Source organism: Labrus mixtus, chromosome 9 (genome assembly GCF_963584025.1).
Source record: "Labrus mixtus chromosome 9, fLabMix1.1, whole genome shotgun sequence".
Classification (NCBI taxonomy): domain Eukaryota; kingdom Metazoa; phylum Chordata; class Actinopteri; order Labriformes; family Labridae; genus Labrus; species Labrus mixtus.
The window spans coordinates 24742556-24769928 of NC_083620.1; the positions used below are offsets into that span (position 1 = coordinate 24742556).

At 40.9% G+C, this 27373-nt stretch overlaps 1 protein-coding gene across 4 annotated transcripts in view; it reads right to left on the reverse strand.

Moving 5' to 3' along the window:
- LOC132980749 (rho GTPase-activating protein 42) overlaps nt 1–27373 on the reverse strand; it is a 64635-nt gene that overhangs the window by 29789 nt on the left and 7473 nt on the right. For all 4 annotated transcript variants that reach the window (XM_061047054.1, XM_061047052.1, XM_061047051.1 and 1 more), the window contains exons 2-3: nt 16269–16364; nt 13082–13143 (exon numbers count right to left, since the gene is read on the reverse strand). In XM_061047054.1, the coding sequence (XP_060903037.1) occupies nt 13082–13143; nt 16269–16364 (158 nt within the window). The remainder of the gene's footprint in view (nt 1–13081; nt 13144–16268; nt 16365–27373) is intronic.

Sequence of the window (27373 nt, forward strand, 5' to 3'; positions counted from 1 at the left end):
AGACTTGAGGTCCCAAAACAAATATATGCAGCCTCTGCTCAGACAAATCCGTATTATTTTATTAGTCTGATGTTTGAAAAGTGACTGATCTCATTACAGAAAAGTTAAAGTTACAGAACAAGAAATTCTCTCAATCTGTTTCAGAATGATCTCACAGAGGTAGCTGACACGATGAAGACGTCTCCTCCTCCTCTAAAGTCTGGCCCAAACACACTTTCTTTCCCCTGAATCTTAACAGGATGATGAGAAAGTGCAGACCCCACACATGACAACACATATTCAAAGACTGAACAGTGTTCTTCTATTAGCGTGTGGAAAGCAGTGATATGATTAAAACAGCAGACCAAACACTGACAGATCACATTCCCAAACTAGATCTGGTGAGGTAAAACATGACTATAGACTAAACAAACATGGTGGACGACAGGCAGGAAGAATCAGCGCTAGATGTTTGACTACTTCTGTCTGAAAATTCAAATGGAATATTAGGGAGGGAGTTGTTGAGACGGCGTCGACATGGGCTCTACGTATCAGCGCGCGATGGGGTTGAGTAGAAATGGATTTCCTGGGGTTGTTGTGCTTCTTTCCACACGGTCAGCTCGCCTCCCTCCTGACTGGCTTTCATTTTGTTCAGCGAGGTCTGCTGCCCTCGAGGTTCCCTCCAAACGACCTGATACAGGATCGTATGAAATTAAAGATGTTTAATATTTACGATTTGAAATCAGGACTTTACTTGGTTTGGTTGGAAGGGCTGACTCTTGGCACATAATCTGCCCAATTAGCTTGTAGTGTGTACCGCGCTTAAGTTTACCTTCATGTGTGAATAATCAACTGAGGCCTCCGAGAGGGAAATGCAGCTGATTTAGAAAATAATCTTTCTTTATTAGCAATTTATGACGAGTAAAATCCAGCAGTGAGGTAGAGCGCTAGAGTGCTGGTAGAGCTTCTGAAGGGGAAAACATGGGTGTGTTTGCCTTCTATGTGAAACAACCTGCACCTCTTTGTCTGGAGTCATGAGTCACGAGTTAGAGCTAATAATAGCCAGCGGCATCAAATAAAACATCAGCGACACTCACGCCAATAACCACAATCACAGCAGCAGCGAGCAAAATGAGTTAGTCTTAGTTATTAGAGAAAGTGGAAGCAACCTAACACACGTGTTAAATGAATAATAAAGATGACTCCCTCCGTCTTCACCACAGAGCAGACCGTCCCATTTACAGCCGACTGTGTGCGATTTGACCTTTCCGAAAAGAAGGAGTGCAGTAGCTGTGTGTTTCAGTCACTTCTGTCTGCAGATTGTTTTGAAGGGGAGGTGTGTGTGTGTGTGTGTGTGTGTGTGTGTGTGTGTGTGTGTGTGTGTGTGTGTGTGTGTGTGTGTGTGTGTGTGTGTGTGTGTGTGTGTGCGCAGGGTGTAACAATCTCATCGCAGAGCTAAATCTTTATCTGCTGCAGGACCGGCACCTGCAGCAAGCTGAAAAGTCATCCTCGCCTAACTTTTATGAGCTCTGATATAAAAACGAAGCCTCAGTCACAGACACAGTGTGAGAGTGTCGATGTGACTTGTTTGCCCTCCACATTTCACCGGTGACTGAGCTGTGGAGATGAAGCAGCCGCTGAAATGGAGACGTCGGCGGGTGTGTGCGGGGTCCCATGAGGTTTTCCTGTTGTTTGTGTTGCCTGTGATTTATTTGAACGCTTGTTGATACCTCAGTTTAAGGCTTCTGAAGAGTGCTTGTCTGTGTGTGTGTCTCCACATTTATTAAACTGTTGCTTTAAAGAAATAGAGAGCCATGACCCTCAAAGAGAACACTTCTATTTTATACAACACAGCACATTCACGGCACAACATCACCGATACCAGACTCTCAAACCTCAATATGATATTAGTAAAAATACATCAATATCGATGCCTGTTTCGTTACCATGGCAACATAGTTAAAGTCCTGGGCACCTAATTTTAGAAGTTGTAAGTAAACTCCTACACATTGTCTACATCGCACACACTTACGCACGTAGGCAACGTTTCATCACCGAAAACATTGCCAACTTCTTTGTGCGATAAAGAAAGTGTGAAGGAGTTTATTTGATACTTCTGATGGATTCATTCCTCTCCGAAGCACCCCGTCTTATGAAATAGACACTTTTCAATACTATGGTATATCAAAATGACTAAAAAGGAATAGTTTACAATCATGTGCAAATGAAAAGTCTCGAACATTTTAACAACCTTAACATGTGTCTGTCATCGTGCTCGTGGTAAATCAAAGCTTGATCCAAAGGAAACTTCAAGATCTTCAACTAAGTCCAGCTGCCTCTGGATCAAACCTTAACATAGAAGTTTGAGTCATTAGAATCCTTTTTTTCTCTTCCCAAAATAAGAAATTTTGATTTAAAATGATTTATTATCAGATTAAATGTAGGCCTATATATTATAATTAAGACCAACCAATAAATTTTGGATAGATAGAAAGTTCAACTAAATGTTTGTATCATAAGTGATTAGTGATCTTTACATACAAGACATTTTTAAACATCCTACACTAATTCATAAATCTGTGTTGATGTTGTTTCTAAATCTTTCATACAGAATTATATCTCTTGTTTCTAATAAATGACTTTACATTTTCATTCCTATTCTGCAGTCTTTAATAATTGGTGACTGTTTACATTTGGATCACAAATCACTACACTAATATAGCACTACTATTTATTCCCCTGACGCCCGGCCCAGCAGTCCCCACAATAGAATAGAATAGAATAGAATTACTTTATTGATCCAAAACTGGGAAATTGTGCCGTTACAGCAGCAGGTTGTCCAAACACACAATATTAGCAAATAAACACAATATAATATTAAATACAACGTAAATAAGCACTAAAAATATAAAAAACTAAAAATGAGAATATATACATCTTAGTCCTGATTCCTGCACGGCCTGCTCCGAGCTCCACCTCAGCGGCAAGGAAGTGTGGACAACAGGAACGCAAAGCATACAAAGGAGAAATCCTTCCTGAATGTTATCCCATATGCTCTTTTGTAAAGCGTCTCGAGATAACACTTGGCGCTATACAAATAAATGATTGATTGATACTATTTACAGTCCCATGTATTTTTTCCGCAATAGTACCAACATCTTTCAATATGTTATAGTCAAACTTTGTTTCCGAACACTAAACTTGAAACACTTCACATATCCTCTCCGTGAGCCGTGACAGCGATTTAAAAATAGTGTTATTATTTACTCATGATGCTCGTGCGTCAAAGCAGGAAGCTACGCTGTCAGTCAGGTGTGTGAGTGGGCCGGGGGTTTTTCAGAGGAGGAGAACCATTGTGAGAAGTACAGGCGTATCCTCACTGCAGCCCCAATGCACAGAAACTAAACATTTACAACCGCGGCTCAGCTGTCATCGTAAAAAAAAATTCTATTGGATTCTGAAATATGCAGCGAGCCATCAGTAAGTTAGTAAAGCTGGCAGGCGGGAGTTTACCAAGGGCCCTGAGTGAGCGGAATCATTTGTCTGCTGGACTTACATAGATATTTAACAACCATATTTCAGGAATTAATTAATGTGTGGCTGGTGGACCTTCAGGTAGATATATGGGAACATAAAAAATTCTCGCCCGGGAGAGAGGTGTTTCAGGCCGCCTGGCTCCGTGGGATCCAGTCCCTCTTTATCACTGACGACGGCAGGAAGTACATTATGTCAGCAAGCAGCTCTTTTAGCGACTGTCGAAATGCCTGCTTTGTTTTCCACACATCTCTCTGCGGACTGAATGTTCACATCAGCAGAGAAAAGGCTTTATTTAAGACGAATCTGTGACCTTGCTTCATTGTTTTCTATAAGCGACATGTAACAAGCAGCAAGCGGAGAGAGACAGCGCGGAGAAAAGGACTCACGGCAGTGCAGCATCGCCAGGCTTTTAAACAGTGTGAGGCGTGCTTTCACTCAGCCAATGTGTGAAGTGGAGATACACCTGGAACGCACCGAGTCAGAGTGGTCTGCCTTGTTAAAAATGACTCGGGGTTTTGCCAAACAATCTGCTGGAATGAATGTGTTTTGTTCTTGGCCTGTTCATGTATTATAAACACATTCTTGTTTAACAGATTCTTTGAGAGCATGCCAGCAAGGGTTTCATAAAAAAACATCATATTGGGACTATTGTGTGTCAAGACAGTAAGCTGTTTCTGTAGAAAAATCCGTCTGTGGTTCAGTTGAATATTAAAGGTTGTCACCGTACCAGAATTCTATACTTAAATATAGAAATTGTTTCAATACCATGGCAACAAAAACAGAAGTCCTAGGCACCTCAAATTGGGTAATTTCTTGTTTTAACGACCAACGAGGCGTTCGCATGCAATTTTTGAAGGATTCATTCCTCTCTTATGCACCTGATATATATGTTTCATTTTCATTTTGGGGATTTTTGTATTGCTTTAGTGTAGAGACAGGGCAGTGGATAGAGGCAGAAATAATGGAGAGAGAGAGAGAGAGTGGGGAATGACATGCGGGAAAGGATCCACAGGTCGGATTCGGACCTGGACTACCCGCCTGGAGGACCATAGCATCCGTACATGGGGCGTGCGGACATACCACTAGGTTTACAGCGACCCAGATGTTTTTTGTTTGTTTATTTTTTTAACAGAGATTGTATTGTTTAAAAAACATGTGGTATTGGGACACTGGTAGTCTGTAGGCTATAGTCCTCCAAGCGGACAGCCTGGGTTCAAATCCCACCTGTGGCTCCTTTCCCGCATGTAATTCCCCAATCTCTCCCGCCTTGATTTCTGACTATTGACCGTCCTATCTCTAAATAAAGACAACCTTAGTAATATTTTAGTCAGTATACATCTATATATCAATCAATCTTCAATCATATATATATATATATATATATATATATATATCTATATATAGGACAGAAGCTTGGAATGATTCATATCTTTTGCACATGCTCACAGAGGTTACTTCTAGTTGTGTGCTGTATAGCACAGAGGTTTGATACTGTCCGTCCCAAATACTTTCAGAGTTTCATTAAACAAGCCACCGTGGGTGTAGCAGAACAATGAGTGCCTTTATTTCAAGCTGTTGTTTCAGGGTCAACGGGACATTCCTCAGTTAGCAGGCCAGCACACAAGTTACCCACAGAGCGGAGTTACTGTACTGTAAAATCCTGAGAAAACAGCAGCAGCGCATGTCTCACCGCCCCACACATAGACACACTTCAAAACCGTTTGGTTTCAGTCCTGTGGCATCGACAAATGATGTGTTGTTTTTAGAGTGTTTAAAGGCTGTTGAAGAAAATGTAAAACCAAAGGAAAAAGTCTCAAAGTGGGAAATAAATCCAACACATGGCACACGATCCGCCCTGATGGGACTGTTTGTGTTCATCTCATAGAAGAGCAGAGATATGAGAACTGAATTATAAGATGTTTCTTGCACATATTGCTGTGAGAAGAATAAGGATACTACAGCTTGTTTAATATTACCAAGCTGTCAAAGATTTAGGAGACAGCCCCAGAGAACAGAGAGCTTGTTCTGCTTTCCCCGTATCGTTTTTTTAAACTTGAGTGAGACACAATTAGACCTGAAGTACTGACTTCATGTTAGATAGGCGTAGTTTTGAAATTTAAAGTTTGAGGTGCACAAAAAAACAGAGGAAATTGAATGTGTACAAACAGAGGCGGAGTGATGCAATATTGCATCCGGGCTTCAGGGTGTATGCATCTGTATGTGCAATGGACATCAGTCAGGATGAGAGCACAGCAGAGAGAGGTGATGCAGATAGACGAGCTTTGCTGCAAAATCAGAGGCAAAATAAGGAAAGCTGAACAGAGCAGGACAAGTTTTTGGTCGTGTTTGCCCTTGAATATTGTTAGCACAACATGCTTTATCAAAAGGACCTTGAGAAGGAGCAGATAGAGGGGACAATTGATGCGCAATCCATGGTGCTATGAGCGGTAACAAATGCTTGAAAATAATCACAGTCCCAGAAAACAACAAACTGTTGTATCTTTTATTTTAGAGGAAGGCATTAAATTATTGTTTCAGTTTTTACAACTTCACCTACACACATAACCTGACACTGATTCTGGATATTTCAGAGCATTTGAGGCCTGAAACATCGTACCAACATTTATCTGGATTGCACTTTAAGTTTTATAAATATGCATAAACATAAAACATGACAATGCTACAACAAGCAATGGGTATCATTAGTGAGTCAAAGGCTGCGTCTTCAGTGTTGTCGTTTTGCAAACATTATTTTGAGTTAGATTTCCTCTTGTACAAATTAGAAGGGTAGCTTCATCTGATGTGAACAACAGGAAACCCCAATCTGTTTTCCACCTCCGCCATAAAAGGCTCCCTTCCCAGGGGGTTCTGATAATCAGTCCAAAAGCCCCAACATGAGGTCACTGCCCTCCACTCCTAAATGCCATCCACGCTCAGCCGAGCTGAACCTTTTCAGCCCATGCAGAACTTGAACCACTTTCACTTTCTTTATGCTTGCTGCAGGGGTTACCAGCAGGGGAATTACAGCAGAAATCTTTTTGAAAAGATAACATTCGGGAAGTCTTTCCCGTGGAATAACACACTTGGGTTAGCTGGTAAGCCAATCACAAGGTGCACAAGCAGAAAGATTTCAGGCCTGGCCGGCTGCCAAACCAACAGACAATAAAAGACTTCATGCTTGACAAGGCCGACAGAAAATTGGGTTACTGGTAAGAGTGTACCACCCAGCAGCTGAGGTATCTGTGGTACACAGCATGCTAGTTAACATTCATCAGAGAACATGTGAGACGTGCAGTTTTCCTCTTCATATGCTTCAAAATGTCTGGGTAAAGTCAATCTTATCAATCGATTTCTTCTTCTTTTAGTTCTTAAATTGAGTCCCCATTAATTTGCTTCATTTCAGGATCTGCTGCTGAAAGTTTACACCTACTAAGTGTGCCTGTGACGAGTTTCTTCTTATCAACACTCGGCTGTGACTACCACATCTGTGTGCCGTACTCTATTAGTTGTAACACAATCTACAAATAGAACACCATCTGGCCTTCATTGAGTTGAAAGTATAACAGAGAGTCATGTCTCCACTGATGAAATTCACAATATTTCATGTTCTGAGGAAGTTCTAGTTCCCTGGTTAAGAAAGATTTCATACATTTGTTGAACACGTGTTGTGTTTTGAGGTGGGCTAATTGAGGTCTGCAGACCAACCTGCTTTCACATCGCAAAGAGAGCAGAATGAAACCTTCTGGTCATCCAGATGCACACCGCATTCAAACGCAGAGCTGGAAAACATTTCCTTAAAGCTTTTTTTTCCCCACGTGGCAGTTAGTGAATTACAGAATTAAAGCTGTTCAGTGCAAAGTGCTTAGACAGACAAGCTGTTTGTCTTTCATAATTTGACACTCAGCTAAATGTAAGCCAATGACAGACAGCTGAATATGCTTGCTTGGCACATCTTGCCCTGACAATCACACTCACTCCACATTCTCTAATTTGTACGCTGTCATCTCTGATTTTGTATCTTTGTGGCTCAACAGGAAATAAAAAATCAGCCAGACACCAGCATAGAAAGAAGATATCTAAAAGAATCCCTACAGAACACTTAGGTTCACGTTTGAAAAAAACTTCTGTAGAGCTGCACAATTCATTAAAATATTGTTCAAATTGCAATAAGTCCGAGTGCAATATCCAAATTGCAGAAGCTGCAATTTTTTTTTCAACCCAAAGATAAAATGTGTGACTAACAGCATCATAAAGAAGTGCTATAGCTGGAGAGATAGTCTGAGAACCTGATTAATCGGTGTGCTCATGTTTCATTTACTTTGGCACGTAAATTTGCCCCCCCCCCCCTTCCAGTTCAGACCAATTTCAATCTGGCCTGATTCAGGTCAGGCCAATCAAAAGGGTTTGTTTGAAAAGGGGTCATTTTGAGACAATAACTGACAGTTGAGCACCATTTAGCGCTTTTTATTATCAACCAATATGGCTGCCGCTGATATGAACATTTAGAATCTGCAATAAGGTCAGAATCAAATAAACATGACAGTATGATGCAATTTGTAAAACAGATAAGTATCAGCTATCATCATGCTCAATGTCTTTTTTTTTTTAGCTAGAGGCTATATCAGTCACTAGAGCCTAGAGACAACTAGCTTTATAAAGAAGGAGATGTTTTTCAAAAGAAAAGTTGCAGAAAGAAAAGACAAACTTCATAAAGACAAAAAAACAAACAAGCTGGAAAGCTCTTTAACAAGCTCCAGAGATCTTGCTAACAATCACTTTAAGGGGTGTTGAGCACATACTGTATGCTCTGTAAAAAGTTCTACTTTGTGCTTGACTTGAAGAATTAGTTGCGTGAAATGTTCAAGTTTGACAAAATGTTGTTTAATGTTTATTTTGTTCCACAACAGCGGACCAGAGCTCTGCGGAACATCTGGAGAGAGTTTCTCCATCGCAAGAAATGTAACTCCATATGTTACTCCACTCCACTGATGAGTTGAGTTTTTGAACTTAGAAAACATTTAAAAAGTCTCTTAACTATTTATGATGGAGATCCATGTGTGCCTCTGTGTCACTGAAAATAGAGACACAGGAAGTTGCATGGTGAAGTTAAAGTCCAGACAACTTGCCAAATTCTCACATTGATACCCACAGCCAGTTTGTGTAAAAAAAAAAAAAAGTAGAGCCTGAAAATGAGTGCAGCACCTACTGAAGCTTATTAAGTTTTACACCCCAAAGTGAGCTGAGTCATGAGCAGTTTACGGTTCATTCCAGGAGCAGCAAAGAGGAAAAAGATGACTTTCTCTTTAAAACAAAGTACCATCTCAGTTTGATCTCCTGGGAATAAATATATAAAAGGGTTGTTTCACTTTATGGGGATTTTACAAACAATGCGTCAACATATGACATAAGTTAGATTGCTCGTATTTGTGTCCCAAGAGATTTAAAATAGTGTATACATGCGAGCACAGAACAAGCCTTTCTTCCAGGAGCATAAATATTACAATCAACTAACAGCTCAGAGTGCAGAGATCAGAGATGTGTTCCTCTCATGTCCCTGATACGATGATGCAAAGAAGATGCTTTTATAGCACGTAGAGAGGGGTACAGTATACGAGGGAGGCAGTCATTGATGTGCATTGACTAGATTCTCTTTTTAAATCTATCACAGCTGAATGAAATACTGCATCTACAGCCTGTGACTACTCAGAGCAGCTTTGATTTATGAAGTTTCTTTCCATTACTTTGCAATTGTGCGTTTGTTGTTGTGTTACAGATTTCCTCCTACTCAGCAGTGGTTTAATGTGTTATTCAGCCCAGCCGTGACTCTGCTTGTCATCTTGATTTGTTTTTGGTCTCATCGTTTCTTTTGAAATTAGATGCTTTTCTTTAAGAGAAAAAAAAAACAACAACCCTGCAAACACCTGAATTAATATGCAAATGCTTTCTGTGTTGATACCTTGTGCATACAGATGCTGTAAACACATCAAGCTGTAAAGACGTGTTCCCTGTTTGAGTCATCCGGGTATGTGACTCTTAAAATTTTCTGTATGCATTCTCCTGAAAGCAAAAAAGGAGACTCCTGTTTTACTCTGATCCTCCTCGACATTCATCAACTGAGCACCAGTACGGCAGACAGACAGAGTCACAACCATATGCCAGAGACTAGTATGAGGTACGAGGACAGTGAGAGCCAACCAGCCCTGCAGCACACTCAGTTTATTCTGAAAGTTCTTCACATCCTGTTATTCAACCCAGGAAGATCTGATCAACCTGCTTTGATGGAAAATGCATTTTTCTTTAATGGGTGATGTTTTACAGCCATATGACACGAGTCAGACTTTATTCTAATCTTTGTGAATCAAAAATGCATCGTCAGGTAGCGCTCTCTCTGACATTAAATATTGTGCTGCACAGGATGTGATTCGTACAGTTACATTGGCAGCACTGTGTTGAACTGGAGAGGCATAACCAGCAAATACCAACCAAAAAATAATAATAAAATCACATAATCTTTGTAATAAAGTCTCAGCTTCCTGCATCTCCAGAACGTCTCCACCAGCAGAAGAACTCTGCGAGACACATACTGAGAAACATATTCCCTTCAATCTACTATACATTTACCGTCAACACTGACTGGCTTTTCAAATAAATACGAGCTCCCTCAAAGGTTAGGAGAATCATGCAAACAGGGAACATTACCGACTAAAGTTAGCTGCAAACAGAGCTGTGAGCACATAAACAGGCTAACATTATGAACACTGAACCACAACGCTTCAGACAAATAGCTGAGAAGTTACAGAGCACACGAGGTCTGCAGTGAATGATATTTTTTTTTCCACAGAGACAGTTCAATATGTTTTCTGTGTTAAGAAGTGGAGGATTAAAGAGCAGTAATATAGTTAAGTATATAAATAATGCATAACTCACATTACACCCGTTCTCATAGATGCACTTAGGTACGTGGAGAACACCCATAATATTATCTGTTTATTTGTCAATTCAAAGAAGTGTGGCCGTGACTGACGTACATATGAACCAATCTTCACCATAACTGACTTAATTTGTCCACTTGCAAACAAAGTGAGAAGGCAAGGTTTTCCATTACATCTATTTTCATTAACTCTATCCTCCCACTCCTCAGTTGTACGGGGTCATGATGCATTCAGTGTCTGGTTATTGTTTTCTTACAGTACCAGCAGGTATCAGGATGACAAATAAACATTACAGTGCCCAGGAGGCAGTCAACTTTCCCAAAGCGTATTTTATTTTTAAATTCTCCTTCCAATGTTTGGTGGAGTTTTGACCTTGGTTGCCATCCTAACTCTCTTTTTTGAGGTTGATAAAAAAAAAACCTAACCAGACCTTTCCATCCATGTGATGGTGATTTCTCCACTTCAGTCCTATCCTATAGTTTCAGACCTGTTAATAGGATTCTCATACTCATTCATTAATTTAAAAACTCATTCATTAAATTAAAAACCAAATGACATTACCTCCTTTGGGATTTTTTTTTTTTTCCAAGCTCCGCATCACTTTCTAAATGACCCAGGTATCACCAGCTCGGCCTGACACAGGTGTTATAGGCCGAACATTATCTACAGCAATTAAATCACTTTTTAGAGATTTGGGGAAAAAAAAAAAAAAAAAAGAGAAAACGCTTCAGCGGCTCTGCAGGCAATATGATTTTATGAACGGTGACTTTATGCTTGTCAAATTGATTAGGATGACATGATATCTCATAAAGCTACATGGCCTGCACAGAGGTGACCCACGTCTTCAAAAGGGCAACCGTGTCCATCATAAACTGCAGCTGCACTCTGAATGTCAGGAGGAAGACGCTCGTGTTGAGTCACATAAATTTAAGTCTTTATATGAACATCTATAAGACGAGCCTGTGTTTTAACCAAGCGGCAAACCTCCCGTCTTAAAAGATGAAGCTAATGCAGAAGTGAAAAATAATGCAGTTCATCGAGTGTCCGTTTGAGGCTGGTTACAGGAACACCGGATGTCACATACATGACTGGTAAAAATGATACGTGTTATCCACAGTTCGGCGCGTAGCTGACATGATTGACAGGTAGGCGTGATGTTACGGTTCGTCAAGAGGCTTAAAGCCCGCCTCAGCTCTAGCTCTCAGCATGGCGACTGCTGCTGATGAGCCTCCTGAGCCCCCTGCTGTAACAGATGGCTGACGTCACTCAGGCTTCATCCATTAATATTTACAGTCTATGTGCGTAACTCTTATGACTTCAACATGTTTTTTTAACTATAAAATTTAACTATTTAAATAATCAATAGTGTTGAAAAGCTTAAAGAAACACGTCAGATCTTCAGTCATATTTTTAACCAGAAGCTACCATGAAAGAAAGACACAGTGCTGAGGAGTCTTCCTGCACTTCTTGTTAATTAAAAACAATGAAATGACCGATAATCGGACGCCAAGGACTTCTATTTTGTTGCCATGGTGTTGAAACAGGCATCCATATTTCTTCCCTTGTGCATAGTTTCATATCTTGTATGTGACGACTCTGCAGCAGTTAAGGTGGTATATCTGTGCGTCTTAAGGCATACAGCACATAACTCTAATACAAGCATCATCTTAAAGTTCAGAGAGTGTTTGCCCTTCAGTCCCATTTGTAGCAGCCAGTTCAAGTTTGATTCCAAAGTGAATCTTTTCTGCATCAAACACTCGCCCTCGCCCCCCCTTAGACTGAAAAAGGCTCTATAAAAAGTTTGTAGTCTGCTCCTTCATGGAGAACGGAGTCCTAATGAAAATGTCTCAGTTAGTTACAAAGTCTACGAGGGAAAAGTGAAAAAGCTGAAGCGGATCCCATTTGCATATCAGACTTGGTAAATCAGCTGCACAGCTCAAGTATGTGGTCTAAGGTAATTCCTGCCTTGAGGCACCTTCAGTACCACCCACTAAAGTGTCTACTTTCACAAAACAAATGCTTAGTGCAGATCCCATTTTTTTTATTCTTCATAGTTATAAAAGTGAGCAAGTCTGGCTGTGAACTGTGAAGTCAAGAAGTCAAAGAAGTAAAAAAAGAAGAACTCAGAGTCACTCAGAGGTGAAAATATTGAACAATTACTCCGAAATAAGAAGAAAATAAAAAACTAAACTTATCAGGATGTTCAAGTAGACTCAATGTTTCTGATATACTCTGTACAAACAGAACCTGTTTTTCTCTGTTAGTTCCTGTTACTGCCTCTTTGTAACACTGTCAGGAGTTTTGGGGATAATTCCAACCTCATTGCATTTCAAAAGAGCCCCTCCTAGAGTCTGTCCAGAGCTGAATAAGGTGTCTGGCTTGTGTGCACATAAAGTGGCAGAATCCACAGTGCTATCGACAGCTCTGTTTGCTCTGGAGGGGAAATGGGAGGCTAGAAGCCTGCAGGTTCAATTCTTTTCACCAGATGACTAAATAAATAACAAAATACGCCAGAGAAAAAAATAATTGTTGGTAAAGTGGTTATCCTGTGAAGGTAAAGTAAGCGTGTGTTCTCTCTTTTGTCCCATACATGCTCAAACTTGTCTCTAAAAATGTTAGAATGTCAGTCTTACCAAGCGCCTCCTTTCTTCTTCCACGGTGGTCAATAGCTGAGAGAACTCTTTGAAGGACTGGGCTGAAACACAAACAAAGACCATTCCTTTTAACACCATATTCAAGTTAGAGATAGTGTTTGTTTTGGTCAATAAGCGCAGCAACCAGTAGGATACATCATGCACAATATGTCCCCCCGTTGTGCAAATGTGCAGTGATATACAGTGTTGTTATTTCCTGAAGATAAAAAGAAGATGTTTCAACACGGTGGCTACGTCATTAAACATCAGATGTTCCTGGCACCCCACTAGCACTGTAGCACGGTGCTAAAAATGTTGATTTCCACCACAGCGTCAGAGCTTTCAGTGCAGCAGCACCTTTTAGAACCTAATAAAATCATGCAGCTGTCCAATTTTAAACCAAGAATTGCAGTAAAAAAAACAATACTTCAATTAAATGGAACCCAGTGATTGCTTCCTTTTATTTTCTTCCCCTGCAAGGCTTTACAATATACTGTCACGATATAGGAGAGACTGATGTGTTCACACCATCTGGGCTGTACTTCAGTGGCTTATATTACATTGCAGGGCCAGCTGAATTCAGCATACAGTACATCCAATCTCATCTGCCAGAAAATGGGGCCTCGATAGCTTCACGGCTTCATTAAATAGGGGGCTAGATACAGTGTGGCCCCTGTTGGTCAGCCTCTGTCACCCTGCGTCCAACCATTTAGCAGCGGTGGGGTCGCTCCGCTTGCCAACACGGCAACATCATTATCAGCCTCGACGGCCTGGCATGGGGAGCCATGCATCATCTTCGACACTTTGGTCCATTTACACACCAAAGCTTTTAAAGGAGCAGGGAGCAATGATTTTGTGCCAGCGATCCTGCAAGGCTGGCTGGACCTCCTATTAACGCCACCGTCCTCTTTATCAACAGCACAGACCTCTCAGGGGGTAAAGGGCACAGCTGGAGCCGTTGATGGGACAAGATTAGACTCCAAAGAAAGGAAATGGGAGTCAAAGTGAGGTTACAGCTTGCATATCATTCACTGGTAAATGGAGGAAAGGCAATAGAGCTGATGAATCACTGAATAAAATCAAATTTACTACCTCAAGGGTGGGTGAAGAAGGAAGACGAGCTTACAGGAATATATTGAGAGACATTAAGTTTACATTTTCATTATCCTGAATAAAAGAAGACTGTCATACTGTTACGACTTTTAATGTTGTCTTTTCCACTTGAATTTGAACTTCTCAGGCAGAGAACTTATCTGACATGTTCCACCCCAGAAGGCTCGGCACAGCTCTGAGGGACTGAAGGATTGACCTTCTGAGAGAAGGCCATGTAACTTTTCTGAAAAAATTTAAATTTCTATAGCCACATCAATCTTTTGCCCCCATTGATTCCTAGATAACTGGCCTGCAACGTGAATGTCACCGCAGGAAGTCATAGAGTAAAATCGATAAAAGGTCAGGTGAACCTGTCTGGCAGCACATACAGGATCCTGGTGTTATGTGGGCAAGTTAGGAGCATCAAAGTGAGCTAGACCAATACTAAATCAGGATGGAGGATGGCCTTCTCCAAGGGTCCGGCGATGTCACTCAGAAAGCTCACTTTCAGTGATGACTAGATTGATTGAACAGGCGGTTTCATTTTTTTTTCTGTAACAGAAATAATGTCCTTTTCTCTCTGAGATGGTGAGAAAACAGGACAGTATAGAGCTCACAGTTTGAGGAAGTCATCAACGGATACACTTTTCCACCACTGTGCAAAAGACACACTCAAGTACAGTATTAGAGGCTGTGGCTGAAAGGAATTCAATATCTAGTACTATTTGTTACATTTTCCTCTTTTCAAAAAGCTGTTGATTGAATTTGCTGCAAAGGACTTATATATTTTTTTGCCGTGGTATCAAAACTGATACTTGTATAATTCGATTTTTACTAAATGGTAAATGGACTTGAGCTTATGATGATAACCGTTACCTGAAACAGATAATAATGGCAGGGTTACACTCAAGACTACTTTACTTTATTTACTTTAGAAAGTTTAAATTGTTTTTCTAGTCTTCTGACTACTCAAATATTATTTTCATTTACTTTATTTGAAGCCTCCCAAATGAATTTCCCATTGTATGTTTTTTACATCAGTAAACAGCTTCCAAACAAAAGGCTCCATCATTGAAGCATTGGACACAGCCACAGCTCTGGCTTCTACTGGACCAGTGGTTTGCAGTGTAAATATGAAGCAGGTCCAGCTACATAACAGGTGGGCAGCTTAAATATCCACTGTTCAAACACTGCTGTTGATTGAAGTCCAGGGAAGGGGTGCATCGCCTCAAATTAAAGTGTGCTTGATTCTAATGAGGCCTGGATTTGGGTGTGGATTTTGCCAATAAGCATAATTGGTCTCCTTGCACTCTGCCTATCACACAGCCGCCGCCGCTTTAGGAGAAAAAAGGGAAGAATGACTATTCATTACGCATTCAGATGAACATTACAGCCTCATGTAGAGGAGGTCGATATCCAGTCTAGCCCTCACAGATGGACAGTAATTCAGCAGTCTGCAGCTCCATGGAGCAAAGGACTCAAGCTGAGGATAATGAGCAGGGAGAAAAAAGGGAAAAGAAGAGGCCAGACTGGGAGTCCTGCCCATTAGAGGCAGAAAGGCCCTCTGCACAGCTGTTTTCATATTCCTGTTGGAGGCTAGGAGGTTCACACCTCCATTAATCTCTGACACTGATCACAATTAGTCCCTTTGATCTCTTATAGGCCTGAAAAGAAACAGGGGAAGCATCATAAGCAAATCAATAGCATTAATTATACATGCAACACAGACAACTTTAAGATCTATACTTAAAGCCAAATCCCATTCCAAGAATCTGCAGTGTAAGGCAAGTTTTTCCCAGAGATGATGGTGATAGCCATTCACTTTTCTTTTTAGCTGATGTTCAATTTCTCAAACACAATAGTATCACATTTTGAGCACTTCCCCTTAGCCTGAGGATATTAGCTCTTATGAAACGGTTAAGTACGACAGCCAATAGTGTTTAAGTATCACCCAAGAGAACCCTCATGGAAATGTCAGGAAGGGTTCTGAGTGGGGTGACAGTGTGATTAATTGGGCAGAGCAGAGAGGATGGAAGATGAAAGACTGCAAAAGTGAGAGATCGGCCCCTCGCGGGCCCGGCCAATCTGGACTTACCGATGTTCACCTCGTCATCTGTCTCCGCATCACCTATGCACTCAAACTGGAACTCCTGCAGGGACTGGGAAAACTTCTGGACAGCAGCAGAGAGATCTGAAAAAAACCCAAAAACAAAGGATTTGAGCATCTGAATAAAACATTGCACAAATGAATCAGCTACTAAAGACACAAATTCTTAATGTTCAGAAGAGAGAAATGTTCATCTGTCAGTGCGGTGGCTTTGGGTTGCTGCATGTCATCCCCCACTCTCTCCTCCCAATGTTTTCTGTCTCTCTTCAGCTGTCCTATCCAATAAAAACCCAAATACAACTTTGGAAAACAACATTTCTTTTGATCACTGACATGTTGGCAGCAGAGATGGTAAAAACGTAAAGCTCAATATTACATCACAGGTTATCAGATCCAGTAGTGTTTGTGTAGGTATGGATGGTTTCTCCCTATATGGACAAAGTGCTACTTCTAGCTTATACACATAACGCTGGCGCAGTTCACCTGTTCAGTTTGCCAGTCGTTGTAGTCACGACCACAGCAAGAAAGATTCCTGCTGGACGACTTCAGAGAGCAGCGTGCTCTTTAATGATCCACTCACCGACCGATTCAATGCCCGCTGACATTCTTACAAATATCAACTCTGTGATGTTTGCAGGATCTATATTTACTTCATCACTTGTCCATTGATCATAATACCAAGATATGTCCAGAAAAATGAAGCCTTAGCTGCCTAACCTTTGTGTCAAAAATGATCAAGTGCACATAAATAATGTAAATGGAAATTCTCACACTGAGAACCATACATTTATTATGTTTATTGAATACAAGGCCTTTAGTTTTTTTTAACTAATTCCATTTGACAACCTCCAGAGACTACAGGCGTTGTTGTTTTTTTTATTTCAGCTTTGATGCTTAGAGGAAATGAGTCCTGCTTTTTATTCAAACATTCACACTGGTGATGTCAGTGGAAACTTGGTATCTCTTTGGATTTTAGATTTTTTTTTTTAAATTGCTGTTTTGCATCATCATTTTGCTTTGGTGTTACAAAGACTACAGTACCCATGAGTCTTAGCAATCATAGCAGTTGAAGAGAAGCCAGCCTAATCAGTGTTTGCATTAACAAAGACTGTTATGTGTCCATCAGGAACAAATCGATGTTTTGTATCTCAATATGATCTGAAGTCAGAAAGAGAAAACACACAAACAAAATGTTGAATTGATTTAGTTCAACCCTTGCTTCCATCCTGGTCCCAGTGGACTTCTCTCATTAAGTTTGGATGTACACACTAGTCCACCTTTGACTTGTCAGCAAGAAGCCAGAGTGGTCCAAAGGTATTGCTCATTGTTTGTAGTGATGAGTCAACCCGTGTGCTACAAATCCATTCAAGACGAAGAGGTGTTTGATAATCCTCTCCCCTCCTACTGTCTGTGGAAGAAAACAAACCTTGTTTTGCTTCCTTAAACTTATATGTTCAACAGAAGCTCCCCAAACTTTCCTTCTTGTAGAGAAAACAAAAACAAGTTTGCCTCAGATGTCAGATATCTTACATTGACCTGTACGAACCTCTGCACTCAGCTTAGACAACTTTAAAGGAGTCGGACAAAGTATCTCACTGATGTTTTTTTTCTTCAGATTTGACTTGATGTGCTTTTATGTTTCATAGAGGGACGTTTTAATACTAAAGCTGTATGTGTAGGATCAAGAGAATTAACTCCCCCATTAGGTAACATCAAAGTATAACTGCTGAACGGCTCAGCTTTGGATGGAGTTGAAGTTAAAATCGACCTCTCTGAAGTTGAAAGCAGAAAGGCTGATTCCCTTTTCTCACTATTTTACAGAATTTATTTTTGAATGGCTGAAACTCAGATATAAGATGGTTAATCTTTGTACAAGACAAAACAGCAATGTCTCAAAGAATAACATATCATCTGTTTCTCACCTGACACGATAAATTAATATATGTCATCAACATGTTGGAAGAAAAGGAAGCAACCTGCTTTTTAACACGAGAGGCACAAACTGCACACCTACCTGCCAAAGCTCACCATGTGCACCAGCCCATTGTTATTTGATTTCTTTGTTATTAAGCATCTGATTTCACTGTGTTTTGGTAAATCAGTGACCTGAAGGTGAGTGTGTGGGACCGCTCTGTGAACACATTGTGCCCGAGGTGACACAAACCTATGTTTACAAGAACTCTTCAGAGTGGGACAAAGCTTTAGTGCTTAATGAAGGCTTTTATACATTTTATGATTCTGCTGAATCCACAATTAAAAGCACAAGTAGACGGAGATATTAAAATACCCTGACATTCTAATTGTCAGCCCACACAGTGAGGAAAGCAGACATTTGTTTTCTCCCATCCATTGTTGACAATGACTCACTAATTGCTTCTCTGCCTCTTTCTTCCCTCACAACAGTCACGTCTTTCCTTCAAAGAACAGAAAGCCAGCGCACACGTGCCTGTGAAGTTAGGAAATGCACACAGATACAAAGACTGCAGACATTCAAACTTTGGTTTGACTGTGACAGGAGACTCGTTAATTACTGTATATATAAAACACGGAGGTTTTGTAGTTTTACAAGTCTGAATCTAAACTGCATTAACTCATTGATAAAGCTTTCCGGGGGATTGTTTAACAGCTTCAAACTGCACACAACGTACGGCCCACATGTGCATTCCCACATGCTTCTTATACTGTATGCTTCATCGGGCTGTGCAGAGAACGGATACAGTACAGTATTGTACAATACCACAACAGTTTTAACGCCCCCAACCTCAATACAATAAATAAAATTGAATAAATTGAAAATGTAATTTTATTTCTCTAAAATTCCTGTAATCACAACGACCTCCAGGCCTGTAGGTGTCGCTGTTAGGCGAGTAGGCTGGCTGCTACACCCTAAAGCTGCTGCAGGTGTGAGAGAGAGCAGCTGTGGTTGAGTGGCATCGAGTGAAACTGAAGTGAGTGAGCGTGGCTAATGTAAATAATGCTGTAGAAGAAAGAAATAAGACATTATTTTATGATTGTTTCACCGTGGTTATACTCTACTGAACTAATAAACACCTCTACGGCTCACAAGAAGGAGTTAGTGTTGTCGGTAAGCAGTGCTCTTCCCTCTGTGTCCCGTCAGATCTGCACGTCTCACAGCAACGACACAGACACCGGTCAAATTCACAAGTTACACCTACACATTCACACACTGATGGTAGAGGCTGCTATGTAAAGGGACCACTAGTATCAACTAGTAGAATTCATACACAGTCATACGCCGACGATGAAGCAGCGGGAGGCACTCAGGGTTAAGCGTCTTGCCAAGGACACATCGGACATGTGGAGATAAGGAGGTCCTTGGCATTTGCCAGCCCGAATGCTTCACTTCCTGGAATGTCACACTTTCCTCCTGCTTCTTAAAAAAAAGTATCCTGTACAGAACAGATTTTGATTACAGCAACAACTAAATGAAAATACGACAAAGGCAGGACAAAAAAAACACTGTTGATATTTGTAGTACTCAATCAAAAAGAAAACCAAAACACAACTAAATACATGGATTTTGTTTTTGTTTACAATAATTATTTATGACTCCAATTGAAAGCTGACAATAAATCTAGAATTACAATGCCTTCCACTCTTCAGTGTTCATTCCAGCTCGTCTGTTTGATGGAAGGTCTGCTGCGAAATGGATTTTGTGTTGAAATACATACAGCTCGTACTGTGACAACAATAGTTTACCCAACCGGCTTCTATAGCCCGCAGAAATCAATACTCTCATCTCCACAGGAGCATCAATGGTTTGGAAAACCTGATAACAGAGAAACAAGTGATAATTGTCAGTGAGTACCTTTTTCTTCGACATATTGTTGTTTTGTCCTGCAGTGCATTGTTGTTATCCGTAGGAGCAGCGTAACAAGACTTTTACTAAATGAGCCAGCAGACTGAGAGGCTCAAGTTAAGGACATCTACTCTACCTTGAAAGAGTCTTTCTGACCACTTGTAAAATGTGGCTGGGAGCAGCTGAGTGGAGGCGCATTGTGCCAGCGATGAGCTCCTATAATTTTCTGCTTGGAATCCGAAGCTGCTGATTTCAGATCGATACCTGGCTGCAGCTGTCTGGATGAGCTCGCCGTGCCATCAATGAACCATGATCTTTTGGCTCTGACATTTAGACGGGCTGCAACCTCACAGACAAAACCTTTATCGCCTCTTGCCACCAAAATCAATAGGTACACATAAAGACAGCTTATAAATAATATGCTTGATTTTTGAAATGGTAAGTGGACTTGAGCTTGTGGAGCACTTTTCTACTCTTCTGACTGTTCAAAGTGCTCTTACACAGGCTGCTATATAAAGTGTCCATCAGTATTACTAATCCCATTCAAGCACATTCATACGCCACAGATGAAGCAGTGGGAGCAACTTGAGGTTAAGTGTCTTGACAAAGGACACATCGGAGATGTTGCTGCAGGAGCTGGGGATGGAACCCCCGACCTTCTGGTTCAGAGAAGACTCTACCAACTGAACCAGCTGCCCAATATACCTAAACTATGGTTGGCTATTTGCTTTGTCAGAGGCAGTACCTGTGTAAAAAAACAGCTATTCTGGCTTTTTCTTGCAGAAGGCTGCTTTAGTTTAAAAAAAATATGTTGTGAGTAAATAAATATTTTGCACATCTATTTCATACAACAGGAGCATAGGAAAGTAATGCACACTGTCTTACGTACAGTGAACTAATTGGCCATTATTTGGGACCAAAACACCTCCAATGAATGCATTTTGTTAGTTAGACAGTGTGCAGGAGTTTGCAGGCATATTTTAAGTCCTTAAAATTGGCAATTTGAACAAATATATTTTTGATAAAAGCATATATATGTTTCCATAGTCTTGTGTTATAAAGTAGATACGATTTTTGGAGTTAGAAGGGGTAGATAATTGATAATAATTTGTGTGTGCGCACATCAAATTTTAGGCCACCCCTGCATAAGTCAGTGACCCAGTTGGGCCACCCCAGACAAAAAAAAAGGCCCCTGATTACTTTGTCTTTTTTAAATGATCAATGGTTTCCAAAAATAAAGCTTTATCTTCAGGAGAAAACACTAGAAAGCCACTTGTTTACAGACATGCATCCATTAACTAGCACATCTTAATAGTTTCAGTACAGTCTCATATTTAGTTACTGTATATGTTAATCTAGCAGAGCTTAATGATGAGACACACTGCTAAACCTACAACATGAACACGGGCATGAATTATTCTACCGTTTCAACAAGAGTAATAATCAGAAAAGAGCTTAAACAGGAAATGTGTGTTTATTCCCCCCATGCATTATTTACTAACTTTGGGAATCACCGCAAATAATTTGACCCTGCTGTGTGATGCTGCAGAAAATAATGCACCAGCGGGTGCAAAGAAAGTGACTCTGTTAAAAGTGATCATGAAAGCGAGTAACAGCGATAAATGGAAAGAGAACGAGGAGAGAGGAAGATAAATGAGCAGCTGAATGTTTTTGTAGGAAAGCAGTGAACAATCCATGTTGTTAAATCAAAAGTTTAAATGGAAACAATGTTGGCAGAGACCCTCTGCTTTGAGGCCTGAATACAGATAGTTGTGAAAGAAGTCATTCTGTTTTTTTTAATGAATAAATGGCGCTTATGTAGAGACCAGCGCTGATTTTTGGTTAAGAGTACTCTGTAATGATTCAGAACCCATGTACATGACTCTCTTTGTCATAGCCAGCCTTATTACAATGATACAAATAAGACCTCACAGGTGATCTTGATGCAGTACAGCCACAGCAGTGGGCCAGATTACATTCCACCTCAGCAGAAAGGAAGAGACAGAAAGAAGGATGAACCTTCCTCAGGTGTACGGGGAGTGGAGACCTCACGGTTCCCCTGATATTTCATCTCACTCCTCTACATCTCCTCTGACAGAGGCAGGAATGTGGCGCCGATGTGTGTGTGTGTGGTAAAAGCGAGCCGCGCTGTTCAGAAGGAGAAAATAAAAGGAAAGAAGCGTAACTTTGATAAGGTCTGAATCTGAAGATGCTATTTACCACATGAAGCGCGTCTCTGAAATAAGAAGAAAGAGCTCATTTATACACTATTTATACCAGCACCTTAAAATAGCGCCTTCTAATTTTATTACCCTCAGCACACATTTCATCTTACCCTGCTTAGAATATTTCTATCCCTGTATTTGACCTGCACTAATGGTTCCTCTCTCAGTCAAAAAAAAAAAGAGGTAACAGACTGACCAATCGTCCGGGTGGACTGTCCTCCTGAGCAGGTTTTAATCAAAGAGCAGACCTCTGAACCATCCAGCCAAGACCCGACTGGATGGAGCAGCTACCCGAGTCAGTGCCCTGTGTGTGTGTGTGTGTGTGTGTGATGTGAGAGAGAGAGAGAGAGAGAGAGAGAGAGAGAGAGAGAGAGAGAGAGAGAGAGAGAGAGAGAGAGAGAGGACTATGGCTGTCAGTCTCCACACAGCAGAGCCCCCATGGGTACACCCTTTATCTCGTCTCCAGGGCAACCACATACTACCTAATTCCATCTGCTGACAAGCCCTGACAAAACACAGACAACGCTGCAGGAGAGTCTGCAGTTTTGATGCGCGGAGAACAGGTGCGTGCCCACCACGAAATGTAAATTCAGGACATGTATGCGTGGATCTGAGAACGGCTATTTAGAGGTGCGAGATTTAGTGGCTGTGTACGTCTTGTTCTCAAGTTTTGTGTGACACTTGTACAGCTGCAACCATAATGTCCCCTCATCAAATTGTCGACAAAAGGAATATGAACTGCTGATGTGTTAGCTAACTACCTGGTTAAGTCACTTTTCAAACCAAAGTTGCATTTACATGTACAATGATGATGAAGACTCTTTGTTTGAGACCGTTTGGTTGGTTGGAAAATAGAGGAAATTTGAAAATGAGGGAAATTGTGATGAGCATTTCTAATGAAGTACCGGAAAAAATAACATCATTGACCTATAATGTAATAATAATGCTCTTTTATTGTCCTAGTCTTTGTATAGTTTAAGTCTGTCAGACAGACAGATACAAAGACTGTTCTTCTATCCTCAAGTATACTGGTATCTTGGGGAGCAACGATGCGTTGATACCATCCACAAAAACCAATGATTAGTCAAACTCATTTACTCATTCACCGCATGATTTTCTTGCCGAGTGCTAGGGCTGGGAATCTTCGGGTGTCTCACCAATCGATTAAATTCTTGGGGCCATGATTTGATTAAGTATCTTTTTTTTTTATTCAAATCGATTCTGGATTCATGATTCAAAGTCTTTTTTTTTGCATGAAAAACAGCAACCGGGAAGCATCTGGTAAACCAAACACAACACAGAGGTGGAAGCTGATGCAACACCATCTCGTCTTAAAACTTCTAAACTCTGAGAACATTTCACCCTCACGCTGCAAATAAAGGTACTAAACCTCCCTGCTTCAGAGTCCTGACCACAGTCAGAAACTACAGGGGAGAAGAGTTTGTCTGCTCTATCTTCAGGGCTAACCCCCTTCAATTTAATTCATCAGCAGCAGACAGCATGGAAGACGTGGAGCCCGGTCTCACAAACAGAACTATGTTCCTCGAGCCATAAAAGGACTTCCTGCTAAATCTGTAAAGCGGACTTTGCTTATAATGGGATCACATGGGTAATGCACATCGGGTTGGAGAGAAAACATGTTGGACGTCTTTTAAAAAATTATCGTTGACATTCAACTCAACAGTCCAAAGTAACAGCCACACAGTGGGGAACCTTTCCCCTAGAACACTTCATCCTTTTCTTTCCTTCTCATCCATTTATCTTCCTCTGCTCCTTCACAGCTAACAGTCGAGCAAACACGTACCATATAAGTTACCGGGCTTTAAACTTAAACACCATTGAAGAGTACTGCTGAGAGTAGAAGCTTATAAAACACATTAAGAAATGATGCAACACATTATCTGATCATTCGAATCATCATTTTAATAATTCATGACTAGTCGACTAGCAACATGGTCTATACTGGTATCTAATGATGAAGGGTTTTCTTTAGCTAAATTTGGATTAACAATAAAGAGACACAAATTATTCACTCTTGCCTCGATGTGAATTCAAGTAATTATAAAGAAATATGAACGATTCAAAAATGTGGTTTTACATAAATTAACTGGTATAGAAAAAGCATCAAACCATCTTTTGTCACAGAACAATGCCATGAACTTTCGATCCACTTTTTTCAGTTCCGATCCGATTCCGATACATATATACCGATACCCATATTTTTATTACCATGGAAGCAGCAACAGCTGTCAGGTTTTCAAATTAAATCTTTTAAAATGAAGAGTAAGAATTGTTACTTTTGATCATTAAGAATAAGCTGATCCATCTCCTCTGAACGTCTTGATGTTGATGATTTGTGGACTCTTCTTACAGTTCAGTCTGAACGTCTTCAAAGGATGACAGTGCGTGCGAGTTGTTTAAACTGCCCAACCATCTTTCTTAATATCCGTCCCATATCCGATCTGTAAATTATGTCAATGTCGGACCCGTTACCGATATTAGATGGGATCGGTCCCATCTCTAGTCTGAACTTAAATGAACCTGCTCACATAAACAACCTAGCAATGTAGCCTCATTGTGTATGCATGTGAGGTACTATCTTTTAAAAACATAACGCTTACCCTACCCTTAAATAACAGTTTTAAATGTGTTTGCACAGAACTGCATCAGACATCAGACCCTTCAAACACAACGGCGGCTTTCAACAACTTTAATTCCAATTAGCAGCTTTTCTTTTTAAGTGTCTCCAAGGTTTCCAAGTAAGTTCCAATAGCGACGGCATTGGTTATGAAACGAGTTAAAGTGTCATCACCTAGCTGAGAGAGACTAATTGCACTAACAAAGAGCTGAAAACCACCCTTGAGTGAAAGGAGAACAAAGTGTGAAGCAAGATTAACCATAATGTGTCCTCTTCTGACAGACTGATACATCCAACTGCACGGTTACGAAAATAAAACGCAGTCAATATTTTTAAGAACGTCTTGGTGACTGATGCTCTAACGTGCCTCAACATGCATCAGTGTGCCGCACATCCAGCCCTCGTGTGTTCTGTGTCTGACAAACATCACGAACACTAATTACCAAGCAGCATCCTTGTTGTGCATTTCACTCCTCAGATTGTTCATAGGGGTTTTTAATGAAGTACTTTAACGCAAATGAGTGCAGAAAGGCTTTTAAAACCTTGAGTCACTGCATAAATGTGCTCCATTAAAAAGCAACTATCTGCACAATAAAGCATTCAGCCTCCCCGTTTTGCTGAATAGCTACATATTTACACTTTCCGTCAAATTGCTCGGAGTGCCGTCAAGGTAATTCCTGTTGAACATTTACAACACTTTAGCACACGTCTTCGTCTTGCATAGAGGAGAACAAATGGAAACAATAGCATACTGCTCTTTAGTACAGACTGTCTGCCTGCACGTGAACATGGCTGTGAGAACCACAAGCTACTTCATCTCGTCAGCGAGACGCAGCAGATTTCACATGAGAAGGTCTTCAAAGGGGGGGGGGGGGAACACTTCTATGCACCCAGCTTAACGAGAGATGAGGAGATCTCTTTGATGCAACAGTAGGGTGCATTTTTGCCACTTTGATTCCATTTGGAGGGATTGTAACATGGTAGCGGCCCCACAGGTATACGCAGGCCTCTTTCCACCCTGCATGCCGTAACATTCACCTGTCAGTCGCCCAGCAGGAGAGAGAGAGAATAGCTGCGGTGAGGAGAGCCAACCAGACAGGCCGCTGTACTCCTGCAGCATACTGAACGTTTCCCACAGCCCAAACCTTTTTGCCTGAAACAAAAGCCGTATCTAATAACCGGCAGCAGGCAGTAACTTTAAGTAGCAGTTGGTCAACCTCCGGACTAATTTTTAAGGAGAGAGAGGTCTTAAAACGTCTGAATAAAACATGAAGGGATGAGACTAGAGAACACTGTCTTCAGGGTGAAGTCATATACTGTATACTGTACTATTAAAAAGCACGTTGGCTGATTAAGCAAGAAAGTTAGCCGTGGTGTCAAAGTACATTCAAAAGTTATTTTCAAAGTCTCTTGTGTTCAATATTAAAAAAAAACAAGAGTCATCTATAACACATCAATCTGTTGTAAGTGCGGAGGCGGGGCCAGACTTTTTTGACAACTTGGCCACTGACTTCTGCAGCGCCACAAGTGTTAAGGGCGCGCACACACACACACACGCACACACACACACACACACACACACACACACACACACACACACACACACACACACACACAATGAAAAAGGGTTCATTGAAATGCAATGGGAGTTGTATAGCGGCCAAAATAGTTGATTTAAACATAAGCCCCGCCTCTGACAAGGCAAACAGCCAATCACAGTACAGGATTCCCCCTCTGGCTCCTCCCTGTATGTGTGCATGATCAATGATCTTCATATTAACAATAAACAGGTCACTGATGATCATCAGAATATGAGAAATACATCTTTTATGCACACATATCCCTGCAGAATACACATCTGGATGTCTCTGTCTCATCTAAATTGTTGAAACAAGTGCAGAGAAGACAGAGACTGACCCTGGGTGAGGCTGATGCAACGCTACAGCCAATTCTTAAACTGCGAAGAAAAAAGGATCAGAGTTATTAGCCCTGCAATTCTGTGCGAATGAAAGAAGCCAGCCAGGCCGGCCTCCACCATTTATCACCCAGTCTGCAGCCTTTAGACGGAGTTGAGAGATTTTCTTTCAGAAGACACTCTCACAACACATCTGACACAACCTCTGACAGAGATGAACTCGCCTCTGAAGGGAGAAGAGCGCAGACGGAAAAAAGGAGAAGCAGAGTTTCACTTGAATTTGTAATAATAGTTGGCACACCACATTACAATACGACTTTACAGAACAGCTTTTTATGTGTGTGTGTGTGTGTGGGGGGGTCTTGTTCTTATCACGGCACATACAATTATCCAGAGACACGCTTCAGAGTGAGACAATTCAAAAACAAAAGAGGTGTGCTAAACTACTTAAAACCCCCCACTGTCCTGACGCTTTGAGAAAACTTGGCAACCCCT